Consider the following 24,106-nt stretch of genomic DNA (forward strand, 5'->3'; position numbering starts at 1 on the left):
GGACTACACTCGCACCCTCGTCACAGCCAATCCACCCTGTCGTACCTCACGCCGTGTTTCTTCTTCAGGAACCGCCGCGAGTAACCAGATACGATGGCGAGCAGGAACAATTCCCGCATGGACCGCGCAACCTCGAGGACAACGGCGCGTCGCCAGTGACACCCCTCGCCGTCACCGCTACTCGACGAAGACGCTCGATGACGGTGACGGACCGGAAGGCGCGTAGCGCCGACGTGGGCGTCAGCGGTATCTACGAGGTGATCTCCGAGGCGGATCTGGCGTTCAGCCCGGACGCGCACACCGAGGCAGTGACGGTCTTCCAGGGCAGGATACGCGAGGAGGTGGTCTACGGGATCTGCCTGCCGATGCCAGGCTTCAGCGCGCTCTTCATCGTCGTCGCGCTCTCGGCGGTGGTGTCCGCCCTCGTCGCCGGTGCGATGCTACACCGGCTGCAAGCGCAGCGGGAGATGGCCGCTGCGACCGGCAGCGGAAAGGCCAATCGTACTGGCGTGCACGCCAACAACAACAACAACGGTTGGTTGTCGTACGGTCTGCTTCGCGTGCGCTGCACGCCGCGACCCGCTCATCATCCCGAGCAGTTGCAGCAGGAGCCGACAACGAGCGGCGCCTCGGCGGAGGTCGCGGATCCATCGGCCGAGCGAGGCTGACACCGCTGAATCCGCTGCATCCGGGCGCTCGAGACGCGTAGGCTAGCTGCGTCTGAGGAGAGACAATGTGCAATAATACGCTGTACAAAGTATCGTAAGTGCGTAAGAGGGGCCGCGCGCGGTTACACACTGGGAGAACAATCGTCTCGCCGGGCGGACACGGCGGGTAGACGTGAGGAGGAAGACTAACGGCACGTCCGAGCGTCCTCCTGCGAGTCGCGCGACGACACCGAGCTCTCGCGAGTCGCAGCCGCCGAGGAGTCTCCGGCATACGCGCGATTAATCCGCTTTTAGCGCGTTTATTCCGCGACTTTCGTAACGCGGTGCTTCTCAGTTTTTACGTCACACATCATCGAATTTCAATTGATTTACGAGCTTCCCTTATAAATAAATCTGTTGATCCAATTATTTCAACGACACACCGTGAAAAATCGAAATGCAAAAAATATATAAAATATATTGCACTGAAAAAGATACGTATATTATTCGTTATATATGTACGTTACGAAATTACCGGATAGACACGCTAAACGAGCATTTATCGGAAATATTCAAAAGTTGGATTCGATCTGCGAAAATACGAGAACAATTCCGAGTGATTTATTGTCGACGGAGAGTGGATCGTGTTTTCGCGGAGGTTTTGGTGCCTTGGTTAATAATAAAAATCGTGGGTATATCGTGGAAAAAGTAACCTAAGAGAATAATATTGGAAGTAATCGTAATTACTGTATTAGTGGTATATTTATAGGAATAATATTTTATCGCACAAATGACAAAAATATCATGCAGCTATGATTGTTCCGGCGTGTCAAATTATCGTCTTCTAAAGATGATGCACTCGAGATTCCGTTTGCCGAGTCGACAACGAAACACGAGGCATCGCTCACGATCTGAACAACTTTTTATTTAGATAATTAATAGATATTATTCTATCGTTTGTACGAGTCTTTTAGGGGATATCGAGCCGCCCGGTTCTACAACGCTCTCTTCATACAGAAGATGCTCATTTGCTCCAAGGAGGCTAAAGTAGTATTTATCATGGATGTGGGGCAGATGTGTATAAAGTATGTTAACAGTTCTTGAGAAAGCCGACGTGAAGGAAATAAATATTTAATTCCCATCGCATCTACCATTCCTTCATCTTCTAAAACTTGCACGTCTCGTGGGCTTGCGCGTAAACCAGAAGAGTTTACGATCCATTTTGTCTCTTCCTTAAAATTCCACGTGTGGATAGACTGTCGCGGAACATAGCACATTACGTAAGCTATTGCCACAAAGATGATTTATTACGATCAATTTTTTTATACCTGTATACGTAAGTAAGCGCACTGAAAGCGTCCATGCTGAGATGTCGCACACAATGACATTCTCTAAAGATACTCACGGCATGGATATCGAAAAAGAGAAGGTCGTATTTTATATTACCACCTTTATGAGTCCCATCCTTCTTTTTCACGAGCACTCATTAATCCGAACGAATTTTAGTAATGGACGAATGATTAATAGTTTCACTTGCTTACTCGTCCAAATAACTTACAAGAGTTGCCAAGTACATAATATTTAAGACTAGATCCTAAGTTATTCGTACATGTATACACGTGTAAAAATTTGTCATACGCTCAGATTAAGCAAGTTTAATTTAAGCGCGGCATACGTACGATCGGCACTGAAAATTAGATAAAAGCGTGGCATCGCCTGACAGCGAATAGAAAACGTTCGAACAAAAGTAGGGCGATAATACAACTCTATTTAGTTAAAAGATTATCATGTTTTTTTATTTAATACAATATTTAATACAAAATAAATAATAATGGCAATAAATATCTTTATACGATCTTGAATATAAGATTGAGCCCTGATTACAATTTATTCTCACAAAATCTGATCTTTTTATTGTAATATATGTTTTATAACAAATAGATCGACTTTAATCTCTCTAATCGATTAATAATGTTACGAAAGAGATGTATAATTTATTTTTACGCGACGATGCAAGTACGCAATTTCTAAAACAATGTGGATCTATCTTATGCACTAAATGCTAGTTTACGCTGCAAGTATAAACTAATGACTGCACGCGCGCGATTGCGTATAACTTATTAAATTGCTCAACTTGCCTCTCTTAATTTTTTATTTGTAACAAAATGTCTTAACAGTATCTATATTAGTCGCAATAACGCGAGGGATGATAATTGGACTGTGTGTGACTCATTACTGTGTAATTTATTATTCGTTGATTTACGTAATAAAGGTACAACATTTTGGCACTTTTCATTTCCGCCAGTTAGACATAACTATTAAAGTAATACTTAAACAATTAAGTACTTTTGCATATAAAAATTCTCATAATCGTGGCGCATTGTGATTTACGTTATACATCTTTTGTAAATTTACTTCATTTAATGATTGAAGGAGAATATCTATCATGTTTTGTGACTTTATTTCATTTGTTTGCGTCATGTATAAAAAGTATACAGGATTTTGCCTGTAAATTACCTTGAAGAATTTCGAGAGAGAGATATGTAATAAATAAATAATAATATAATATTATTAACAATAACATTATATATAACATTATATATTAAATTAGATATAACTATAGTATAGGCTATTTTCCTGACATTTCAGCCTTATTGTTATCGCATGTCGGATAACCATTGTTAAACGAGTGTCCCAGATACCAAAAACCAAAGGAGAATACTAAATACAAATACGTAAGTAATAAACGCAAAAGTAGAGAACGGATTTGATTATTTTTGACTAAATTCTCGATGTATCGCCTATATTTGCCTGTGAAGGCCTGAGCTTAAGTTTTATTCCATGACGAAGCACAACTCCAGGGAGGCAGTAAGACGAAGCGAAACGAAAGTGACACGAGCACCGCAGCATTATCGTACGATAATGCTGCCGGCTGGCATCCCGCTCGGTCTGGGATACGCAATTTTGTGTAGTAGAGTCGTGCTTGCGACACTCGATAGCCTCTACGAGAGCTGAAGACTCGCGACTTCGAAGACCAGTTTACGTGAAATTCTCTTGGTCCCCCTATGAGGAGAGGAAAAAATGCCCCGCTGCGCGTTCGACTCACTATTGCAATATGTTCCAGGCACGCGTAAATATGATATATACATACAGAAAAATACTGTCGGTTAATGGCCAAAGGTATCTCAAAAAATGGAAAAGTACAAACGCCACCGCTATTCATTCACCGATAATTTTTCACGTGGCGACGCGCCCGCAGCCGGGGACAGATTTCCTTATCCCTGCGCGACCGCATTCGCCCTGTGAACGTACTGACCTCCAACGACGTTTCAACGATACCGCAGAGAAGCGTGTAAACCGGTTTCGGGGAAGAGGGCCGTGCAATTTGACGGTCCCCTCTTCCGAGCGCAAATATCGGGATCGCCGGAGCTCAGGGTGACTCGCGGCAATCGCGAATATCTCTATGAGTAGAAGCACGTCCTCGACGAGGACTTTTTGGCCGCGTCGCTCCGCTCGGAGTTGCAAAACGCCGCGGACTTGTTGGACCTCGCGGAGAACGGCCTGAGACGCATAAAGAGGTAAGCCGACAGCACGCATGAGGAAAGCAGGACGGCGAGCAGGACGATGAGAGTAATCGCGAATCCGGGAGTGGTCATGCAGATCATGGTCGAGCTAGCTGCGTTCTCCTGACGTTGCGGGAACACCATCGTCGGCCCGGTGTTCAGCTCGCCTGAACCGTTGCTCTCGTCGATGGAGAAGGTCAGGTCACCCGTCGAGACCACTCGGATGATCCGATTCACACCTACTGCCTTCTGCGGGTTGTGCAGGATCTCTCGGGACCTCCTCCTTCTTTCATCGCGAGGTCGCCCGGCCGCCGCTTGTAGATAAGCCTCCAATGGAAGCGGGATGGGTGGTGGGACGCCGTATCCAACGTCGGGATGACCGCCCGCAGGAGAATGATGATGATGACCCTCCAGGAGACCCTGGCTCTCCAGCAGCGGCAATGATTCCGAGCATTGGTCTGGACATTGGTACCGGCAGATCTGTATGGTGCACTGGAAGTGGACCTCCATGGAATCCGGGAACTTGAACGCCTGGAAGTGGGCGTACGACAGCACTGACGCCGAGGCCCCGAAATTCTTGATCTTGGTGAACCTCGACATCAGCTTCGGCCGTGTGATGCAGCCGCGCTGGTCCACCAGCTGTATCGGCGCGCGTTTGCCATCATGCGCCATGCAGTTCCTCACGAGCATATCAAATTTGGAGTCGTCGTCTTTGATAGCGAGCACCATCGTCATCGTCTGACCGATCTTGACCAGGCCGGAGACTTCGGAGGCCCACGGTCCCTTGCCAACCTGTATCTGCATCCAGCATCCCACGTTGTCGCCGGCAAAGTCCGCGCGCACCACGTCCAGCATGTCTACGGGGAACGGACGGAAGGTGACCGACTTCTCGTACAGGTCGTGCCAGGTACAGCGCAGCTTGCGCGCCTGATCCCAGACCTCCTGCACCTGGGGGTCGTATTGCACCACGATGATGTTCTCGAAGTACGTCCCGGATCCGGACTCGGCGCCGTAGCCGTACAATCCGTTTTCCGTGTTGCCGGCCGTGCCGCACGCGTGTATGCTGATCTCGAAGTTGACGGACGTGCGACCGAGCCCGGCTGGCAGGTGGACGCAGTTCACGTTGCTGTAGTGGCCCTTACTGAACACTATCCCGTAGAATGGCTTGTCGAAACCTAGGTACACCTTCATCAGGTTCTTCTCGCACTTTACGTCCAGCGACACGATCTTCGGCATGTCCGGTGTTGGCGCCGGCCAAGGCTCGACGCCAATCGCGGTGCTGACACCGCCACCAGTTGTGTAGATCTTGTCCATGGCTTCCGGTTGCGTTTTAGAAGACGGCAAAGGCGGTGGCGGGCCGTGATAAGCGACATTGTGATGCGGACGCGGCAGACCTAATGCGCCTCGGCCCGGTGGTAGCAGAGGATGACCCCGAAGACCTGCTTTGTAGTGGTTCGCTCCTCCATCCTTGTCCGCTATGGTATCCAACGCCAATTGATCGGAATTGCTCAGCTCGTTATCTTGCCGATTCAGCGCCGGGTTCTCGTTCCGATTGTCCTCCCCCGAAATCGCCTCCACGACTTCTACCTCTTCGGCTCGAGCCAGCTGTAAGAACACGAGCGATCACGCGCTGTGACGAACAGATTCGTCATCCTCGTCGCAAATTTCAGAAAAAGTATACAATAAGCGGCAAAAATTAATGAGAAGGCGTAAAAATATTATTAAAATGTATGGCCGATGTGAAATTAGGATTTTAAAATTTATTAGCTTCATGTACGAAAACTTGTTAGATTTATAGAAAGCCAGTCGCGGTATTTACGACGCCGTGATGTAGCGCGTCTTCGCTGTTCTCCGTATCATTAATTATTTATGTCGCATTCGGCGTGCGTTTACGATTGACCAAACTAGGCTGCGTTTTTCACGTCGGGGTTTCGTGTTTGCCAATCTTATTTTTAGAACTAATCGCCTCGGTATTTATGCGAACGTTACTTTAGATACCGATTTTTATAAGTATACCGGAGGGGAGAAAAAAAACGGCCACACAACGGTATCCGTTTCTCACGCGCTCAATGGAGAAACCTAAGTGTGTCGAGCTCGACGGAATCGCGGTGTGCCGAGGAACACGATGCGGGCTCGATCGTTCGATTATCGGGCCGGACAAATGGAGCGATCGTCGAAAGAGTTATTTCCGGTGGCGCGACAGCCGGAGGCGACGACAAACGGCACGGAGGTTTGGGGAGGGGGCGGTAAGGCGAGGGTCAAGGGGGGACGATGGCGAGCAGCCGTCGGCGACAAACCCGTCGAGGGTATTCAACGAATGCGGAGTTCGAAGATCCGATCGAAACGCCGGTAAGGAGGAGTAAGGGGGCAAGGGGGAGTAGTGGGGTAGGGGGCCCGTGACGGAATAGGAGCATCGAGTCGGTGTGTATAGAACTGTACGTTATAGTGGCTGATTGCGTCACGCGTGACCTTAGGGCATAACGGACCACCCGTGTCTTTAGCCGCGGGTCAATCGGCCAGCTCCGCGCACACGTTCGGCGGCTGTCCCTCTTGCCCCCTACTGCCACATCCACCGTGCCCCGTCCACTTGTCTCGTGGACATGGATCTTCGGTGTGCGCGTCCCATAATTCGACGGAGGCCTACTGAGTCACTTGCGTGGACCTCGCGATGGATCTCTCGGCTCTCAGGCCGAGAGCCACGATGAAGACGCGCCACGGTCTGCTGCCGGTCCACCATGAATGGGTGAACCGTGCCACGTTACGTTACGTCAAGCGTTCTCCGACAATCTGTTTCGCTCCATCGAAACTGTCGGAGTTGCTCGGCGCTTTTGGGCGCGGTGGTTTGACACTGGTCCCTTTTATTCAAACCAACAAAACGGGAGCGGCAAATATGAAAACGTTAATATTATAATACAAATAGCGTTATTGAGATTGTCACGTTAATTATCTCGCCGAGATACAAAGCTTCGCTCTAGGTACACGCGAGACGACTGATCGAATACAATTTCTCGCATGTACACGTAACGATTTTCCAAAGACAGATCGGCGATAATATCGGCAACCGGACGGTACCCTCGCCGACGCGTTCATTCATCCCGCATTCTCTTATAAGGCTAACGATAATCGGCGAGCGAGAGAGGCTGAGCGAAAAATAAAGAAGACGCGCGCGGGCATCACGCGCATCGAAAATCGTGTCGGGCCACAGGAATGCAGGACGGGAAGGATACACCGATTCGCGACTCGCGCGAGCGCGCGCCCGCGGAGAACCGGTCGTTGGACGCGCGGGATTTTTGCGCACCACCTTGCAAGAGAGCGGGGCCCGAGCGACGTGCGATGAAACGTTACTCGGCACCGCGGTAGACGGCGGACGAGCCGGATCGGGACGAGCCGCCGCTCCTCCGCTCGCCATTTCGAGACATCGGGCCGGGTGCGAGTCGCCCTTAGCTCTGGGTCAGAGCAGAGCACTGGGTAACGGCATTGCCCGTGCCGCGTGCGTACACGCCGCGCGATATCTGGGTTATAATGTAGCAATTACCTACGCAGAGAGACGCGCCGACCTATCCGTCCCCCCTCGCTCGGAAGAGGGGGATTCAGCCGGGGGGACGCGCCGTGCGAGCGCCCCCGGAGTGATCTCGTCCGGACGAGATCCGAGCCGGTGATCCGTACCCGTGAATCGCTCGCGAATCTCGTTCATCGTCTTGCCTTCGTCTCCGGACGCCGTTACGATCATCGACTGGAGAACGTGGCCCGATTATTCCGCGTTAATCTCGCGCGTAGCAGACGTGCTCTTTGGCACGCTTAAGGGGGGAGCCTGCTTTAGAACGTTGAAAATAAGGTATAATTTTACGAATTTTTTTGGAGAAACTATACAGCGGATCATTATAAAACTTTGATGCATTTATTAGTACATGTTTAAAGATAAAAAAATTATTTTTTTATTTGAATATATCGCCTGTAGAGGTCGTCCTGGAGGCATCTTAGTGCAGCCGGCATTGTAAATTGGTGAGCATTCTCCTGCCTCCAAATTTCATCCAAACTGAAAAATTGAAATATTTTCTCGTTATTTATGAATTCCCATCGTCGATGAACCTTTAATATTCATAAAAACATTAAGTTAAACAATTATTTTTGCATGAAAAAGTTCAAAAACTTTGCCTAAAAATCGTACTTTTGTGTTCTAAGCTCCACCATTTTGGCACTTTTCAACTTTTTTCTTCTCTCTCTGGTTCATCGACGATGGGAATTCATAAATAACGAGAAGATATTTCAATTTTTCAGTTTAGACGAAATTTGGAGGCAGGAGAATGCTCACCAATTTGCAATGCCGGCGACGCGGCTGCACTAAGATTTCTCCAGGACGACCTCTACAAGCGATATATTCAAATCGAAAAATCATTTTTTTTATCTTTAAACATGTACTAATAAACGCATCAAAGTTTTATAATGATCCGCCGTATAGTTTCTCCAAAAACAATTCGTAAAATATACCTTATTTTCAGCGTTCTAAAGCAGACTCCCCCCTTAACGCGCAATCATGTGACTCGTAGATATGGTTTATAGATCAAGGATTCTTTCAGGGGTGAACTTTCCTTTGAGCAAAGTAGAGAACGCATTCACTTACCCCCAACAGGAGACAGGCTAGGACGTAAATGCGTAACTGCATACCGCGTTGGCGTCCACGGTGGAACGGCTACTCGTATCACTGCAAAGAGTACGACTCATGTAGCTGCATTGAGGCAACTTATTATTAAAGCACGGCGTGATTTAATTGAATTTTCGTTTTATAACACACAGTGCTTTATTACTTTATTGAGCTTCATTTCTGAACTTGAAGCTTAACAACACCAAATGTACATATCAAATAAATCCTTGACGCATTTGTATATGTGTCATCGAAACGTTCTTCGAGAAACATGCGACTTTTGAGGTGATTTGCACAAAACTGGCAATTCCGTCGACCTACCTGTAATGATAGCAGCGCGATTGGGTATTCCGGTCGTACCACTAAACCGACTCTCACGGCGAATCGCGGTAACGATCCTGGACAATATCTTTTCGTAGGTGGTAACCACCGACCCAAGCGTGACCTGTAATTAGAGTTTTGCGAAATCTGCGATTAGAGAGAAGAAGCCTTTGAGAGGCAGCATCGAGGATAGCGGTTGGAGCGAGCTTTACGGCGAGCGTAAAAAAGTCGCCGGATAGACCGTTGCTGTTACTCGCAGCTCTCATTTCCGCTATCTTGCAAGATGCGTCTGCGGGCCGGGCCAGTCGTTGTCGAACTCGCGTTTCGCTCGTTTCGTCCGTGTTTAATCGCCAATTATCGGGTAACACGCTCCCCTCGCGCGAACCACTAAGCCACCTGTCCCAGATTCCTCCGAATGTCCGAGTTTTCGCTCCGTTACCTCGTCGCAAGCGCGTGCGAAATGCCAAAGAACTCGTCGAATTCACTAGATTTGCAGAAATACAGGCTCCTGCAGGTTTCGCGCGCGGTCGGTACGCGGTTAATCGGAAACAGGACGACGCGCTCGCGTCGTTTCGCGCAAGCTGTCGGACAAATTGTCCAACGCAGATGTTTAGCGGCACGGATCTCTCCCGCAGACGCGATATGAGATATAATATAATAGTGAGGCGCCGGAAAATCATTTCGTCATACGTATCCGATCCTCGATCGTATCCGCGAGAGGAAAGGGATGTAAGTAGCGTGCTGCCGCGTACCGCTACTCCGCATACACGCGCATAGAACGGAAGTTGGATTCCGAAGGCAACTTTCTTTCGGGGACCGAACAAGTGCCTTTACAGGCGAGGAAGCGTGTAAACGAAAAGAGGAGGAATAATTGATACCTCGGGACTGGTTTTATTTAAGCGCAATGAAATGCTCGTCGAGGTTTTTATCAGACATAAATTGAGACACGAATGGAGAAGGTAGTCACGCAAATGGGGGGTAGGTAAATTTACGCCGCAAACAAGTACTAATTTATCTAATAGTCGCGCTTGAGTATCTCGCGTTTTAACGCTCCCTCTTTATATCTCTCGCGCGAGAGAGACTCGGCGGAACTCGGTGTTCAGTGCCTGCGCACACTCGCACGTTCTTCTTCGCGGCATGCATAATGAACGCGACGTGTGCGCGAACGATAACGCATGCGTTATCGAACCGTCGAGTTTAACAAGCCGCGCTCGGCGCAGATAAAGAACCTGCTTCCCCGCTCACGATGTTTATCGGCCGCGGCTTTCCAAGTTTCGATCGAAGTTGAACCGTATCGCGCGATCACGCCGGCTTGCGAATTAAAAGGCCGTTCCGACACGAAGTCCGAAAGTTTCCGGCTTCAGCAGCGCGATGGCGAACGGCGTGACCGGTTTCGCGCGCGCACGAAAGAGAAAATCCGGCGAGACGGCGCATAGGCAAGAGACGCCTGTGCGATAACGCGCAGTGCCGGCGTGTCGAGGTGGCATCTTTGGCGCTCTATGAATGTAGGCAAGTAGGCTCCCGCCGACATCGGCGCGCGGCCGCACGTGGAACCGAAGTTAAAAGGACCAACCGGTTGGGAGGCGCGACTGCCAGTCTTCCGACGAATTTGCGAGCCCGGAATGTGGGCCGATGCGCGACGAATCACGTGCGATTGAATTTTAGCGATAGACCGAGCACTGGCCTAATTGATCTCGTCGAAGGTGACGGAACGCTTGGATGATGAAATCCTCGATCAGTGTCGCCATGAAATACTTTTAACCCCGTAATCAAGAGACGGTTAAGGGCGTTGCGAATTATGATTGCCTTAAGGGGATGCTGGAGTTGCTAGTGAACTATTTTGTCACTATAGCGATGGTAATTGCAGTTTCGAAAATTCTCTTTATTGCCTGTGCAGAATAAAAAATCCTTTTCCACGAATGAAGTATAGATAGAAAGAAAGCCCGCTCTACAGGACTTTGTATTCAAAATGGGAAAAAGTTGAAAACTTGCATTTGTCTTTTCTAACTTTTCTCCATTTTGAATATAAAGTCCTGTAGAGCGGGCTTTCTTTCTATCTATACTTCATTTGTGGAAAAGGGTTTTTTATTCTGCACAGGCAATAAAGAGAATTTTCGAAACTGCAATTACCATCGCTACAGTGAAAAAATAGTTCACTGGCAACTGCAGCTTCCCCTTAACGCGTGGAACTAACGATCGCGAGCATGCCGTTGGAATAGTCGCGAAGAGGACCGCGGAATATCATTGGCCCGTATCAGATATCACGCTGCTAGTCCGCCTTTACAATTCGTGTCACGATAAACCGCGACACCTGTTCCTCCTGCTGCGAGCGAGCTGCCTGCGTTCGAAAAAAATCACCGGCGGCTGTTTGCGCGCGTCTCCTTCCGCGTTAACCACGAAACCGGGTATGCCGAAGACGTGGCGTGGTGCCAAATACATATAACGGTTCCGTCGGTGTGATAATTCCGAAATCGGGCGTTCGCATAACGAGCACCTAATAGCGACCCATATAGGACGAGCGTACCGGCTTCTCTGTCTCCTCTGCCCCCCTTTCCTGATTACCATTTTTACCGCGTATTCAGGGACCTCCCATTGTGTGCAGCATGTAACGTTAACTCTCGGGAAAGGAGTGCACGATGGTCGCGTCGATAAATTTCTGTTACCTTGCCTGTTTTAGCCTACAGCTGTTGCAACTATACAGCCTAATCGTTTGATTGCGGGTAATCTCGCCGATAAATTGAAATGGAGCGGGTTACACCTGATCGTGACGACGTGTCTATTAGTGTCGATCGATAGCGATAGGCGGGCACGCGATTCGTATTACTTGTCTTGCTCGTCCGCGACACGGCATTCGCATGGTAATCAAGTGTAACGAAGTAGCCCGACGACTTGATCGCTTCTCCATTGCATCCGCAATCTCGAGAGGCTCGATCGATCGCACGCGCGTATCACTTGCCACGTGCATGTATACACTTAGTTCCACAAGAGCGTGTCGTTCCTAATTTCGTCACTAGATGATGCATCTGTCTAACATTCGGCTTCTCCGATTCCCTGAACACTTGGCTTTAATGCTTTGAGGTTAAAACGGTAGTGTGGTTTGTTGTCTGTGTGCAAAGTGACATTAACGGCAATAAACGCAGCATACGCTAGCCGCTTCGAAGCGGTGTTCCCCTGTAGCCATCCAGAATGTCGTTCGCAGCGGCCAGCCGCTACATGGGCAAGTCAGTATTATTCGTTAAGAAATGGGTGAGAAAATATAACGACGTGAAAAATAGTGATGCCCTGCCGGAACGTGGCGCGCGTCGAAAGTATGCCCAAACGGTGCCAGGCCATAGTCGACAATGATGGCGACTGGACAACGCACTAAGTAAATGCATTGTAGTGCAATGATTATATTTCAAGGTCATAAGTTTAATTTTGAACAATTTTCTTTTTTTCAGAAGATACGATCGACACGCTCTTGTGGAACAGAGTGTACATCCGTACAAACTACAAAGATCAATCTTTAACAGAGAAATAAATATTCTCTCAAAATGCATTCTTCCGAAACCTGTGAACTCGCTTTTTCGTCTTAAACGCGCGCGAGTTCATGCAGATATCGTAAAAGAGTCACGGTCCACTTTCTTTAATACATTCAGCCTCGTTCGACTGCGCCGTGTGCACAATGGCATGCGAAACAACGCGTGTTCCTTAATTAACGCGCGTGCAATTTTAATCGGCAATGCGGCGGCCGCTCTCCGTCCGCGTCGTGTGGAAGCGGTGACACAATTAATATTAATCGCTGGCTCGCGATTGTCACGGTAGCGTGGAGAGTGCGGTAACCCCGGAAAAGTCCTTACGCCGATATTACGGAGGCGCGGACACGTTAGATCGCGTTTCGCCGCCGTGACGTTCGCCGGTCACCGGGGATGCGCCGGGGAATGGAAGCGGTCGCCACGTGGCCGGCTGCATCGCGGCGCATCTTCCATAGCGCAACGTACAATTTCTCTCGATCAGCTCCGCGTTCCCTGGCCATTATTAGCGCATTAACGATGACGCGTACGACCTACTTCTAATAACTTAATCGGTGACGTAGAGCGCTGATTGGATTACGTCCCGTGCAACGCGGTCGCTCGTTAGCCACCGTACGTCCGCCGGACTCGAGAGAGCGCTTAAGGGGAGAGCCTGCTTTAGAACGCTGAAAATAAGGTATATTTTACGAATTGTTTTTGGAGAAACTATACGGCGGATCATTATAAAACTTTGATGCGTTTATTAGTACATGTTTAAAGATAAAAAAAATGATTTTTCGATTTGAATATATCGCTTGTAGAGGTCGTCCTGGAGAAATCTTAGTGCAGCCGCGTCGCCGGCATTGCAAATTGGTGAGCATTCTCCTGCCTCCAAATTTCGTCTAAACTGAAAAATTGAAATATCTTCTCGTTATTTATGAATTCCCATCGTCGATGAACCAGAGAGAGAAGAAAAAAGTTGAAAAGTGCCAAAATGGTGGAGCTTAGAACACAAAAGTACGATTTTTAGGCAAAGTTTTTGAACTTTTTCATGCAAAAATAATTGTTTAACTTAATGTTTTTATGAATATTAAAGGTTCATCGACGATGGGAATTCATAAATAACGAGAAAATATTTCAATTTTTCAGTTTGGATGAAATTTGGAGGCAGGAGAATGCTCACCAATTTACAATGCCGGCTGCACTAAGATGCCTCCAGGACGACCTCTACAGGCGATATATTCAAATCAAAAAATAATTTTTTTTATCTTTAAACATGTACTAATAAATGCATCCAAGTTTTATAATGATCCGCTGTATAGTTTCTCCAAAAAAAATTCGTAAAATTATACCTTATTTTCAACGTTCTAAAGCAGGCTCCCCCCTTAATAGCCGCGAATTATCCGTAACGACGTTTGCGTCGCGCTCGCACGCGGCTCGGGCAACCGTAAGGGTGTTGGGGAACGAAATTTGCGTCGAGTGCCACATCACGCGGATGCCAGCGAGGCGAACACGTGCTCGCGGGATGACGGGTTCCCACGAGCGTCGCTGCCGCTTTGCGGTACCCCGAATTTTTCCCGATCGCTAAGAAGCTTGCAATCGGCGGCGCGACGATATCTTACTTCTTTTGAGCGGATACCCAAGCGAGTCCGGATGCGAGTGGTCATCAACGTGCGCTCGGGCCTCCTCCGGGTGCCGGAATGTACGAAGAGGAACTGAACGAGCCGCGGCCGAGTCACCGCACTGATCGTCGCGGCAGGCTGGATGCTGACGCCGGGCGCACGATCGATCGGTCGATCTCGCGCGCTCTGGCCGCAACGATTCGCTGGCGCGGTCGTGGGCGCTGAGTGCGAATCCCCGTGGACCCTGCTGGCGAATTTCGCGAATCTCGCCCGGAACGCGAGGACGGGTCCTATGAGAGCCTTCGGGAGCACCGTGCGTGCGACTGATCACTCGCTGGTGACGCGATACACCGCGATGCCCGCTCGCGACAGCTAGAGAAAGAGTAGCGCGCGCGGGGCGGCGCGCGGTCCCCGGTCTCGGAGGTGCACGCGAGAGAACTCGAGGAGTCGGAATAGGGTACACCTGTCCGATATACGGAGTATACTACAAACGTAGCGGCCCGCCCCCTGACCCAGACAGCCGGTACAGTTATATAGGTCCCTCGCGCGGAGCGGAGGATATCTCTCCTCGCTCTCGCCGTCTGAGTCTGCGACTCGATCAACGATGCTGGATACGTGTATGTGCATACGTGTGCACGCCGAACAGCAAGAAAGAGAAAGACGAGGTGAAGTGCTGCGTGCATTTCTGAGGGACATCAATGTTGTCCGACGCACATGGCTGAGGGCAGAAGCACGGAAAGCATGTCGTCTACTTGGCGATCATCAGACAGACCATGATCGAGCTCCTAATGATGATCGAATTGGAAGCTTTGATTGTTTCTGATAACACAGGCCGACATTTTTAGACTTTTTGTCTGCTGTTTGAATATAAAATATCATTTTCGATGTATTTTTTCACGCTGAACACGAATCCGGCCGCGAAATTGCTCTATAACGTCAGGTTTTTGAGAAAAATGAGGTTAAAAGTGTCAAAAGTGACGTTTTTTTGCCATTTTTATGAATTTTTCGCTGGTAAAATAAATTTTATTTTTTACTTTCGTTTACGCCATCTTAAAGTGCCAACTTTTATCTTTAAACTCGATTTTTCGAAACTCCGTAGGATTTTTTTCGCCGAGTTAACCACTTTAAATCATTTTTTATCATTTTAATTTTCATTTTTTTAATCATTTTTTATAATTTCATTTTTTTATTTTTAAATCATTAAAAAGATATTATATAAGTACATAGGCACATATAAACTTAATAACTTAATATCATAAATACTTAAAATCGAGTGCTACGGAGGCCGAAATGTTCGTCTGACAGCGGAGTGGTTAACTCGGCAAAAAAAAAATCCTACGGAGTTTCGAAAAATCGAGTTTAAAGATAAAAGTTGGCACTTTAAGATGGCGAAAACGAAAGTAAAAAATAAAATTTATTTTACCAGCGAAAAAATCATAAAAATGGCAAAAACGTCACTTTTGACACTTTTAACCTCATTTTTCTCAAAAACCTTACGTCATAGAGCAATTTCGCGGCCGGATTCGTGTTCAGCGTGAAAAAACACATCGAAAATGATATCTTATATTCAAACAGCAAAAACCATGTCGGCCTGTGTAATCGCAACACACTCAAATATATGTCATATATATTGATTTTTTTGGGATACAATATACAGCATATCGAGTATATATTAGGAGTGTGATTTAGTTTTGAGGGTTTTGCAACAGATGGCTGTAGTGTCAGTTTGTTCCAATAGCTGTTTCCGATAACTGTTGTTTCTTACAGTCTTGACATTATCCATGACATTTAGTAGCATTATAGCAGTAGATGCAATAACAGTCGTGTTTACATCATCGTAAAAATGCAACTTCCGAAAGAGCATTTTCGACATGCGTTGCTTTTGTTTTTTAATCAAAACAAAACTGCGGCTGACGGTTATAGAATTCTTGTGGAAACTTGTGGTGATTCTGCCCCATCAATTAAGACGTGTGAATACTGGTTTAGACGCTTTAAAAGTGGTGATACTGATGTGAAGGACAAAGAACGCTCGGGACAACCAGAAAGCTTGAAAATGCAGATTTGCAAGTATTATTGGACGAAAATCCAACAGAATCCACTTCAGAACTTGCCAGAGCATTAAATGTTGATCGTACAACAGTTACGAAACATTTACATGAAATGGGAAAAATTCAGAAAGAAGGGAAATGGGTTCGACATGAATTATCGGAAAGTGCCATTTGAACATTTGCATTTCGTTGATCGCCAGGCAAAAAAGAAGAGTCTTTTGTCTCGGGTTGTTACTGGGGATGAAAAGTGGATCTATTTTGATAATCCGAAACGCAGAAAATCATGGGTGGATCCAGGCGAACCATCAACATCCACTCCGAGACGCAATATTCACGGTTGAAAAGTAACGCTCTGTATTTGGTGGGATAGTGTACTATGAGCTGTTAAATCCGCATGAGACTGTCACGGCTGATCGTTATCGACACCAATTGTACAAGTTGAAGCAAGCATTGGACGAAAAACGACCAGCAATTGCGAGTAAACGACGGAAAGTGATTCTTCTTCGTGACAACGCTCGACCTGACGTTGCGTTATCAGTGAAAGAAACACTATTAGAGCTCGAATGGCAAGTCTTCTCCGGACATTGCTCCATGCGATTATTATTTGTTCCGGTGGATGCAACACGCTTTAGAGGATACACACTTTCATAATTTCGAAGAAGTGCGAAAATTCGTCGACGAACGGATCAACTGAAAAGAAGAGTGACTTTATCGTGGTGGAACCCATCTCTTGCCAGAAAGATGGGAAAAAGTTATAAAAAACGAAGGAAAATACTTTGATTAAGGTATTCATTCATTATCATATTTAAATACATGCGTTTTTGAGCAAAAAAAAACCCTCAAAACTAAATCACACCCCTAATATTTATCTCTCGATATACGAACGCATATACCAGAAAAGCGTACGTAAGGCAGCTCGGATAGCGTGAGATACCGCATCGCACTCTTTCCGTAATGCCCCGCATTTACGTACGAGGATCTTGGTGAATGCGACGTTATAAATTGCGCGCGAGTGAATAACAAAATCGCCGCATTAAATTACGATACTATACGTTACGCGTTACGTACATAAAGGTGGACATGAAGGATGCTATGTAGGCTCCTACCAAGTCCGCCAATTCACTTGCCGCTGTTTCACCTACATGCTCACTACCGCCATTTATCACGGCGACTTTCGCGTTCCAAGAAGAACGGACTACTCGTTAATCGTTCGATGACGTTTAACCTTTTACACCTCACTCGCTACCTAACGTGCGGCTACAGTATATTTATATATTAATTAATAACTCGTGACACAGCTACACGATGTTCCTAATCTGCCGCATCGCTATTTAATGATAGATGTTAGATGAACAGTTAAGAAGATGTATAGGAAGATATCGTGGATTACGCTGCTATTACAAGCACCTTTCAAATCATTTTCATTAAGTAAAACTATTAAATATTTATATTGATCTTCAAACATTCAGGAAAAAGCTTAAGAAGTTTAAAAAAGTGAATCATGTAGCAAATTCGTCTATCAGGTTGCAAATCCATTATTTATTGCAATTTATCAAACAGTATATTAAACTATTTCAAGTTAAATAAAAGTGAATATAATATAAATATAATATAACGGATATAATATGAATAAATTAAATAAATTTTTGAATCTCTAATTGGATACAAGTGCTGATCTCTTGCAAACCTGTAGCATAACGCGTCTTTTTCGTTCCTAGTACGATTTATCGATTAGCGGTTATACAACGATGCATTGTAGAAACTGATATGTCCACAATCGATAATAGAAAGCATTGATATGATCGATTGTAAGTAATGCCATGAAATAAAAATTTGAAATATATACGTATTATATAAATTACATTTTATATTAAATACTAACATAAAATAATATCACGAATATTATTCATCGTGTTAATCTTTCTACACGTTTGCTCTGTTAAAGATAAAAACAGAGCTAAATGAGAATAAACTAAAACAAAGTGAGGTAAAGTAGTAGAGGGATTAATTGGTTTACTGTAAAAGAAAACTACAATATACAATCATGTTTAATGCAGGTTTATGTATATCAACGTACGCGTGACTGCCTAAAAAACAGATACACTTCAATATACCAATAAACTATCAATACAGTTTATGTTACACGATTATTATGGGAAACAATAATTTTGTGCACACTGTGCTGCTATCAATATAATATCGGGACACGATCGTATTTACAATTGCATTTACACAAAATACCTACAAGTCCTTCTTGTATATTCATAATCACGACACGGTTCACAAACGTATTTTACACAGTCTGTCGCGCAGACCGTTTATTCCTGCGAATCTCAGATCATTTTAGATTATTTTATACCTACGCACTTCAACCTGCGTTAATCGCGAATACGCTTTCAAAATTGTTAGCTTCGCCTTCTTCTCCCTCTCAATATGAAAAATTAAATAATAAATATATCATACGAAATGTTCAACACAGTACGGAATCGCCCTTGCAGAACGTGTTTATTCGTACAAATGATTTTCCTTTCATTATAATTGACAAGACGCGAAGCGCGTGTTTCGCATGACGCGTCAACATTAGATCGACGTGGCATATTCTACGACATTAAGCTCTAAATAGCGAGTGTCGTGAGCACATGACAACTTTTCTCTCTGCTTTCTGTCTTTCTCTCGATCGCAACGTATTGATTATATTCAAGATGGATTATGCACGTACGCATGTATCTGCGGAACCCAACGCATTTTTTTACACGTAGCTCGACAATCAAATTATAACGTCTAACAAAAATGTTACTCCAAAATCCCACAATTAAATTACGGCATTATGTTCTCTAAAATATGTAGGACGTTCGTAGAAAAACGTAACCGTGATGTATTTAGCTCTAAACCACCTTTGATATTGTCTTCAATGTGTTACGCTATCTTACAGCTAGGATCTTTTTGAATATTAGATCGGACCTTGTAAAATCCGACGTAACATTCGCAAAAAGCAGCAATTCCTATTTAAGATTTCACTATTGGCAAATGACCGAGAATTTTATATAAATCTGCGAATATGTTATAATCAATGAAAACGAGCTGTATCTGAATATTTCGCCATTAGCCTGCGTATTTCTTTATACTTCGTTTTCACCAAGGTGCTCTTGTCTTCATTATATGTTTTTAGCGTATGTAATATATATATATATATAATATGAGAACAATTCGATATCTGTTTCATATATCTTCATCGACAACTTGCGTTATCGTTCTATGAGATAATTTTGATAAACCTCTTGTAAGATAGTAACTTTATGGTAACAGTGAACCAGCACCGTTAAATCGCGATACGACTCTCTAAGAGATGGAAGAAATTCAAAATCTATTGATAGAACAAATTGAGACGTGAATTTAAAAAGAACTTGATGGTAATCTTTGTTATTAATATATTATTATTTAAAATGTTTCTCATATGCATGACATAATAAAATAATGTTTGTAGCGTAAATAATGGCATTAAAAAAGTTATTTCTGCGTAATCGTTAATCAGAACGAGCGCGTAGTAAAACTCGCGATATAAGGAGGCAAGGAGAATACTCGCACGCGAGAATGTACATTCGTTAATTCTATTACTATCACATAAACTAGTATTACGTTACGCGAGCGCGGACGCTGGTAGGGAACTGTGCTTAGGTTTCGTCTTGTTCAAGAAAACCTTTATGCATCCATTGAAGTCGGCACTCACAAGGACGTGGCCTCCGCAGCCTTTAGTACGTTGCTCAACGACAGGATCAACGGGAACTACGTTGGAACTGTCCACACTTTTCGATTCCTCTTTGCTCTCCCATTGCTCTCTCGCCTCGATCTGCCTGATAATGCTATCCGGATTCGGTGCGAACACGGCGCAAGTTACCACAGCATTGTGAGCCTTTATGCCCTCCCAGAAATCATTCCGATCCCTACGAACGCTAGAAAACTTGGAATAGTCGTGATGGGTCTTCCAGATATAAATGCATTGATTTTCAGAACCGCTAACTATGTATTGTCCGTCCGGACTAAAGCTCGCTTTAATTTGACTACTGATATTAACGTATCCCTTGTACTTGCAAGATAGATTCAAATCTCTCAAATCGTACAGACGGATACGGCTGTCGTTCGATGTAACCAGAATTTTGTCCTCGCCCGGCATGGGTTCGATGCCGCTGATCTTGCGGCCGGTGGAATTCTTCCCCCTCGTCGATCGCACGTGTATCTGCGTGTGATATTTCAATTGATCTGTATTGTAAAATATGCATCTACCGTCGTACGATCCCACAACCGCGAATTTCCCGTTCTGGCAGAAGTTCGCCGCGGTGATCAGTTTCGTTTGCCCGTCCACCTCGTTCCATACGGCGACCTTCTTGTCTGGGATATTCCACAAGCGCAATTTACCGTCTAGCGATCCCGAGAGGAAATATCGATCGTCCCGCGGATGGAATACTATAGCGGTGACGAAATCGATATGTTGGAAGCAACATAAACATTCCTTGCGGGATATGTGCCAAAGCCGTACTGTTTTATCCATCGACGAAGACAAAACGAAATAGTTCTTAGACCATGAGACATCAAGCAGATCCGAGGTATGGCCAGTATATGTACAAAACGGCTTTGGCATGAACGGGCTCTTCGTTCCTTCTATCTCGCTGAAGGCACTAGCCACAACGTTAGGATCTTCCATGGACTGCTGCGAAACTAATGATTCCTGCGAGGGAGTAGGACTGACCTTTTCTGCGTTATACTTGGTTCGCATGTCCTGGAAGTACGTGAACGCGTCGCGTAGGACCCAAATCCTTAGGACCCGATCTTGTCCCGCGGTGGCCAGCAATCGACCGCAAGCGGAAAATTTCATGCACCAGACAGGTCCAATGTGTTCTCCGCTAAGATCCTGAACGTGCTGCAGACAACTAAACTCGTACGGGCCTTTGTGGCTGTTGGAGGCCTTCAATTTTATGTACTGCTGTTCACCAGGATAAACGTCGTCTACTATGTCCATGACATCCTCCTTGTGTCTCGCGTGCGACACTTCTTGCGCAATCGACTTGGCTTTGCTCATCGTCTTCTTCACGGTAGAACCTAGGAATCGCTTCAACTTTTGCGTCCGCTTGCGAACTCGGTCCACGGACACGTCCTCGTCTGGTGGTATACTGGACATCTTGCTGTCCACGCTTTCCTCATCGCTCTCTTTCTCCTTCTCAAGACTAGAGTTACTTATGTATTTAGACTTGGTGAGTCTCATGATGTGTAGCGACAATGGATTAATACACTGCGGTAATTTATCCTCCGCTATACTTAATGGCACCTGCTCCCCTGTATCTAAATTTGTTACAGGCACTTGCTCCAAAATTTCCTGTAAGAACGAATAACGCGCACGTTATTAATCTTCCGTACTCTCAATATCTCGATATTTCGAATAATTCGTGAGGACGAACCATATCGGTGAGACGCTTGCCAGAATCCGTTCTAGTTCTAACAAACATGTTTAATTGCTTGACCAAATCTTGATCGCCAGCAGACTTGCGCCTTTCTTTGGAACTGTGCGGACTCAGGCTTGATAATTTATGTGGACCTAAAGAGTAACGGCCAATACTGTTGCTTGACGCTGATCCTAATGGACTGCTAGATTTTCCGCTCGAATGACTGAGTAGTTCAGCCTTCATTCTTTCTACTCTCTCCAATTCCTCCGTAGATGGCCCTTCCGCTTTCAACTTGTCTTCGTCCTAGAAACGCGTAGTATCATACGAATTAATAAATTTTGCAATTATTTTAGAGACTGCAGAGTGCTTACCTGAGGCTTAACAACGTACTGCCCTTTTGTCGCGGATCGGATATCGAGTGAGTGCTCAAATTCTCTAGTAATTGATTCTATAGTGCTCGCTGGACTTGGAAGAGGCGACGCGGGTACTAATGCTTCTGTGGAAGGCTGAAATTAATTAAATTGATTGGTGAAATAAATCAACGGTAAAAATTAGATCTTTTTCTTCCAAACTTGAGTGATGAGAATCTTACAGCGAGATCACTAGGTGACCTATGAATCTTGGTTTTCTTTTTACGACGCGGTGGAGCAACGGGTACACCAGGGATAGCAGAATCTTCTGCTGGTTTCCCGTTATTCTTTGTACTAGCGATGACGTCAGGTTCTTGAAGCATAACAGTCTTGTCATTTTGCGAGCGAGAAGCATGATTGGACCTACCGTTAGCAGAGGATTCCTGCAGGACATCCCCTGATAACGTAAGAACGCTGGAAGACTGGGACACCTTACCAGAGGTTGTGTCCTCGTCTTTGCTTGGAATACTAGCAACGGAGGACATTTGACCCTCACGGGTAAGGACGGCAGAAGGAGGACACTGGGATATACCAGGTACGAGTACGCCAGAAGCATTGTCCGCGACTCCTGCCAGAATTCGGCCCACTCGTCCTAAAGAGGTCATACTTTGTAAGCTCAAAGTGTCATGCTCTATAATCCTGAATGGATGGGTCGTTTTTGAAGGGGTCGGATAAACACCCTCAATGGAAGATGTCTGACTGTCCGGAGGGGAACTATTGATCGCGATATCGTCGTCTTCCGTCTGCATGCGTTGCCGCAGTTCGCGAAATCTTTTCCTCCCCACAATCTTGTCCACTGTTGATTCCTTGGCATCTTCGTCCTAAAAGTTTACATTAGCAGGATTAATCATTTCCCCTAAAAACATGTTTTCAACATTACATATATTCCAGAACAATATACTTACAAGCTTATCTTTATTTTGTACAGGGTCTACAGATACACATTCCTTTGGTTCGACAACTGTTTTAGGTTCAGCAGGTTTTACGAAAACATGATCATCCACTTGTCTACAAACTTCTGGTGTTTCTTCGACTTGAGGTTGAGATTCCGCACTGGTAGAATCACGATGCTTACCTTTTCTACAAAGGGGAAACAAAGACAAAAAATGTAATTAGTGACTGATCGTTCTGCTGCAGCTAGGGAAAATTCGTATCCCACAAAGCCACGGTGATCTAAAAGAAATGCGATAGAAAAAAGATCGAATCAAACGATACTGTGTTAACAGCGCCCTGCGATCCATCGTCGGATAATCGCGGTTAGGATGACATATGAAAACTTAAGCTTAAGTAGATCATGACGTGCAAGATGCGCATCATTTATTTACGATTCATGACATAATCGCACCGAAAGACCGGCAGCGGAGCGGGGACAATTACCGTGACGCGCGATGAAACGAGTCGTCCTCCGCGTCGAAGAACTCCTCGGAATCACTGCTGCCCGACATCGTCCGCAGTGGATGGTCCGCGAGGACGGCCCCGTTCTCGCATCGGCGTCGTCGACACACGTCACGCACGTTGCTGGGCCACAAACGAGCGGGCTGGAGTCGAACTGGAGCGATCGCGCGAGCACGAGCCACACGAAATCATGTTTCGACTACCAACGATGACCGCACCAGGTTACACCGACCCGCGAACGCCCGCACCGCGAGTCCCTCGCGAATGCCAATCAGTTAACTTGCACCCACTTGCACCTGCACCAACGCGACTGCACTTGGAATAGATACGTTGTCAGATACGACGATTGGTTGTCGACTAGGGAAAAATGATCTCGCTTCATGACCGTCATTTAAATTTCTAGTTTCTCCTCTTCTCTTTCGTATGATTTTCTCAAATAATTCAATCTTACGTTATCGCTTCTCTTTAACACGAATGAAAAGATTACACGAGAAAACTGTCTTGAATAATCAATAAGGAAGATTTGGTAATT

General features: G+C 45.8%; 3 protein-coding genes across 5 annotated transcripts in view; 1 reads left to right on the forward strand and 2 right to left on the reverse strand.

Moving 5' to 3' along the window:
• Positions 1-3,411, forward strand: part of LOC105275714 — a 24,935-nt gene extending 21,524 nt beyond the window's left edge. The window contains exon 8 of the mRNA XM_011332770.2: positions 69-3,411. Within this exon, the coding sequence (XP_011331072.1) occupies positions 69-668 (600 nt within the window). The 3' untranslated portion in view covers positions 669-3,411. The remainder of the gene's footprint in view (positions 1-68) is intronic.
• On the reverse strand, positions 2,876-9,279 carry LOC105275715. The gene is made up of 3 exons (XM_011332771.2): positions 9,174-9,279; positions 8,832-8,912; positions 2,876-5,815 (listed from the first exon to the last, which is right to left on the reverse strand). The coding sequence occupies exons 2-3, from the start codon at positions 8,871-8,873 to the stop codon at positions 4,109-4,111; spliced, it is 1,749 nt and encodes a 582-aa protein (XP_011331073.1). The 5' UTR covers positions 8,874-8,912; positions 9,174-9,279; the 3' UTR covers positions 2,876-4,108.
• Positions 9,280-18,371: 9,092 nt separating this feature from the next.
• Positions 18,372-23,857, reverse strand: LOC105275716 (WD repeat-containing protein 44). 3 transcript variants are annotated; one of them, XM_011332773.3, is made up of 7 exons: positions 23,557-23,857; positions 23,085-23,259; positions 22,859-23,000; positions 22,362-22,771; positions 22,141-22,275; positions 21,785-22,072; positions 18,372-21,702 (listed from the first exon to the last, which is right to left on the reverse strand). In XM_011332773.3, the coding sequence occupies exons 1-7, from the start codon at positions 23,622-23,624 to the stop codon at positions 19,972-19,974; spliced, it is 2,949 nt and encodes a 982-aa protein (XP_011331075.1). In that variant the 5' UTR covers positions 23,625-23,857; the 3' UTR covers positions 18,372-19,971. The 3 variants fall into 3 exon arrangements, with proteins under 3 accessions (XP_011331075.1, XP_011331076.1, XP_011331074.1); XM_011332774.3 differs by having other exon boundaries at positions 22,362-22,492; positions 22,616-23,000; XM_011332772.3 differs by having other exon boundaries at positions 22,362-23,000; positions 23,557-23,856.
• Between the last annotated feature and the right edge of the window lie 249 nt (positions 23,858-24,106).

The sequence above is a fragment of the Ooceraea biroi genome, chromosome 8 (genome assembly GCF_003672135.1).
Source record: "Ooceraea biroi isolate clonal line C1 chromosome 8, Obir_v5.4, whole genome shotgun sequence".
Lineage (NCBI taxonomy): Eukaryota > Metazoa > Arthropoda > Insecta > Hymenoptera > Formicidae > Ooceraea > Ooceraea biroi.

What these genes read in the sequence shown, in the direction of transcription:
- LOC105275715 (XM_011332771.2), bottom strand. Translation starts at nt 8,873, where the DNA reads ATGCAGTTACGCATTTACGTCCTAGCCTGTCTCCTGTTGGGG. An exon ending in TAGCCTGTCTCCTGTTGGGG is followed by an intron (nt 5,816 to 8,831) that starts GTAAGTGAATGC and finishes GTGTTCTTACAG; the next exon opens with CTGGCTCGAGCCGAAGAGGT.
- LOC105275716 (XM_011332772.3), bottom strand. Translation starts at nt 23,624, where the DNA reads ATGTCGGGCAGCAGTGATTCCGAGGAGTTCTTCGACGCGGAGGACGAC. An exon ending in TCGTTTCATCGCGCGTCACG is followed by an intron (nt 23,260 to 23,556) that starts GTAATTGTCCCC and finishes TCCCCTTTGTAG; the next exon opens with AAAAGGTAAGCATCGTGATT. An exon ending in AGTACGTTGTTAAGCCTCAG is followed by an intron (nt 22,073 to 22,140) that starts GTAAGCACTCTG and finishes ACGCGTTTCTAG; the next exon opens with GACGAAGACAAGTTGAAAGC.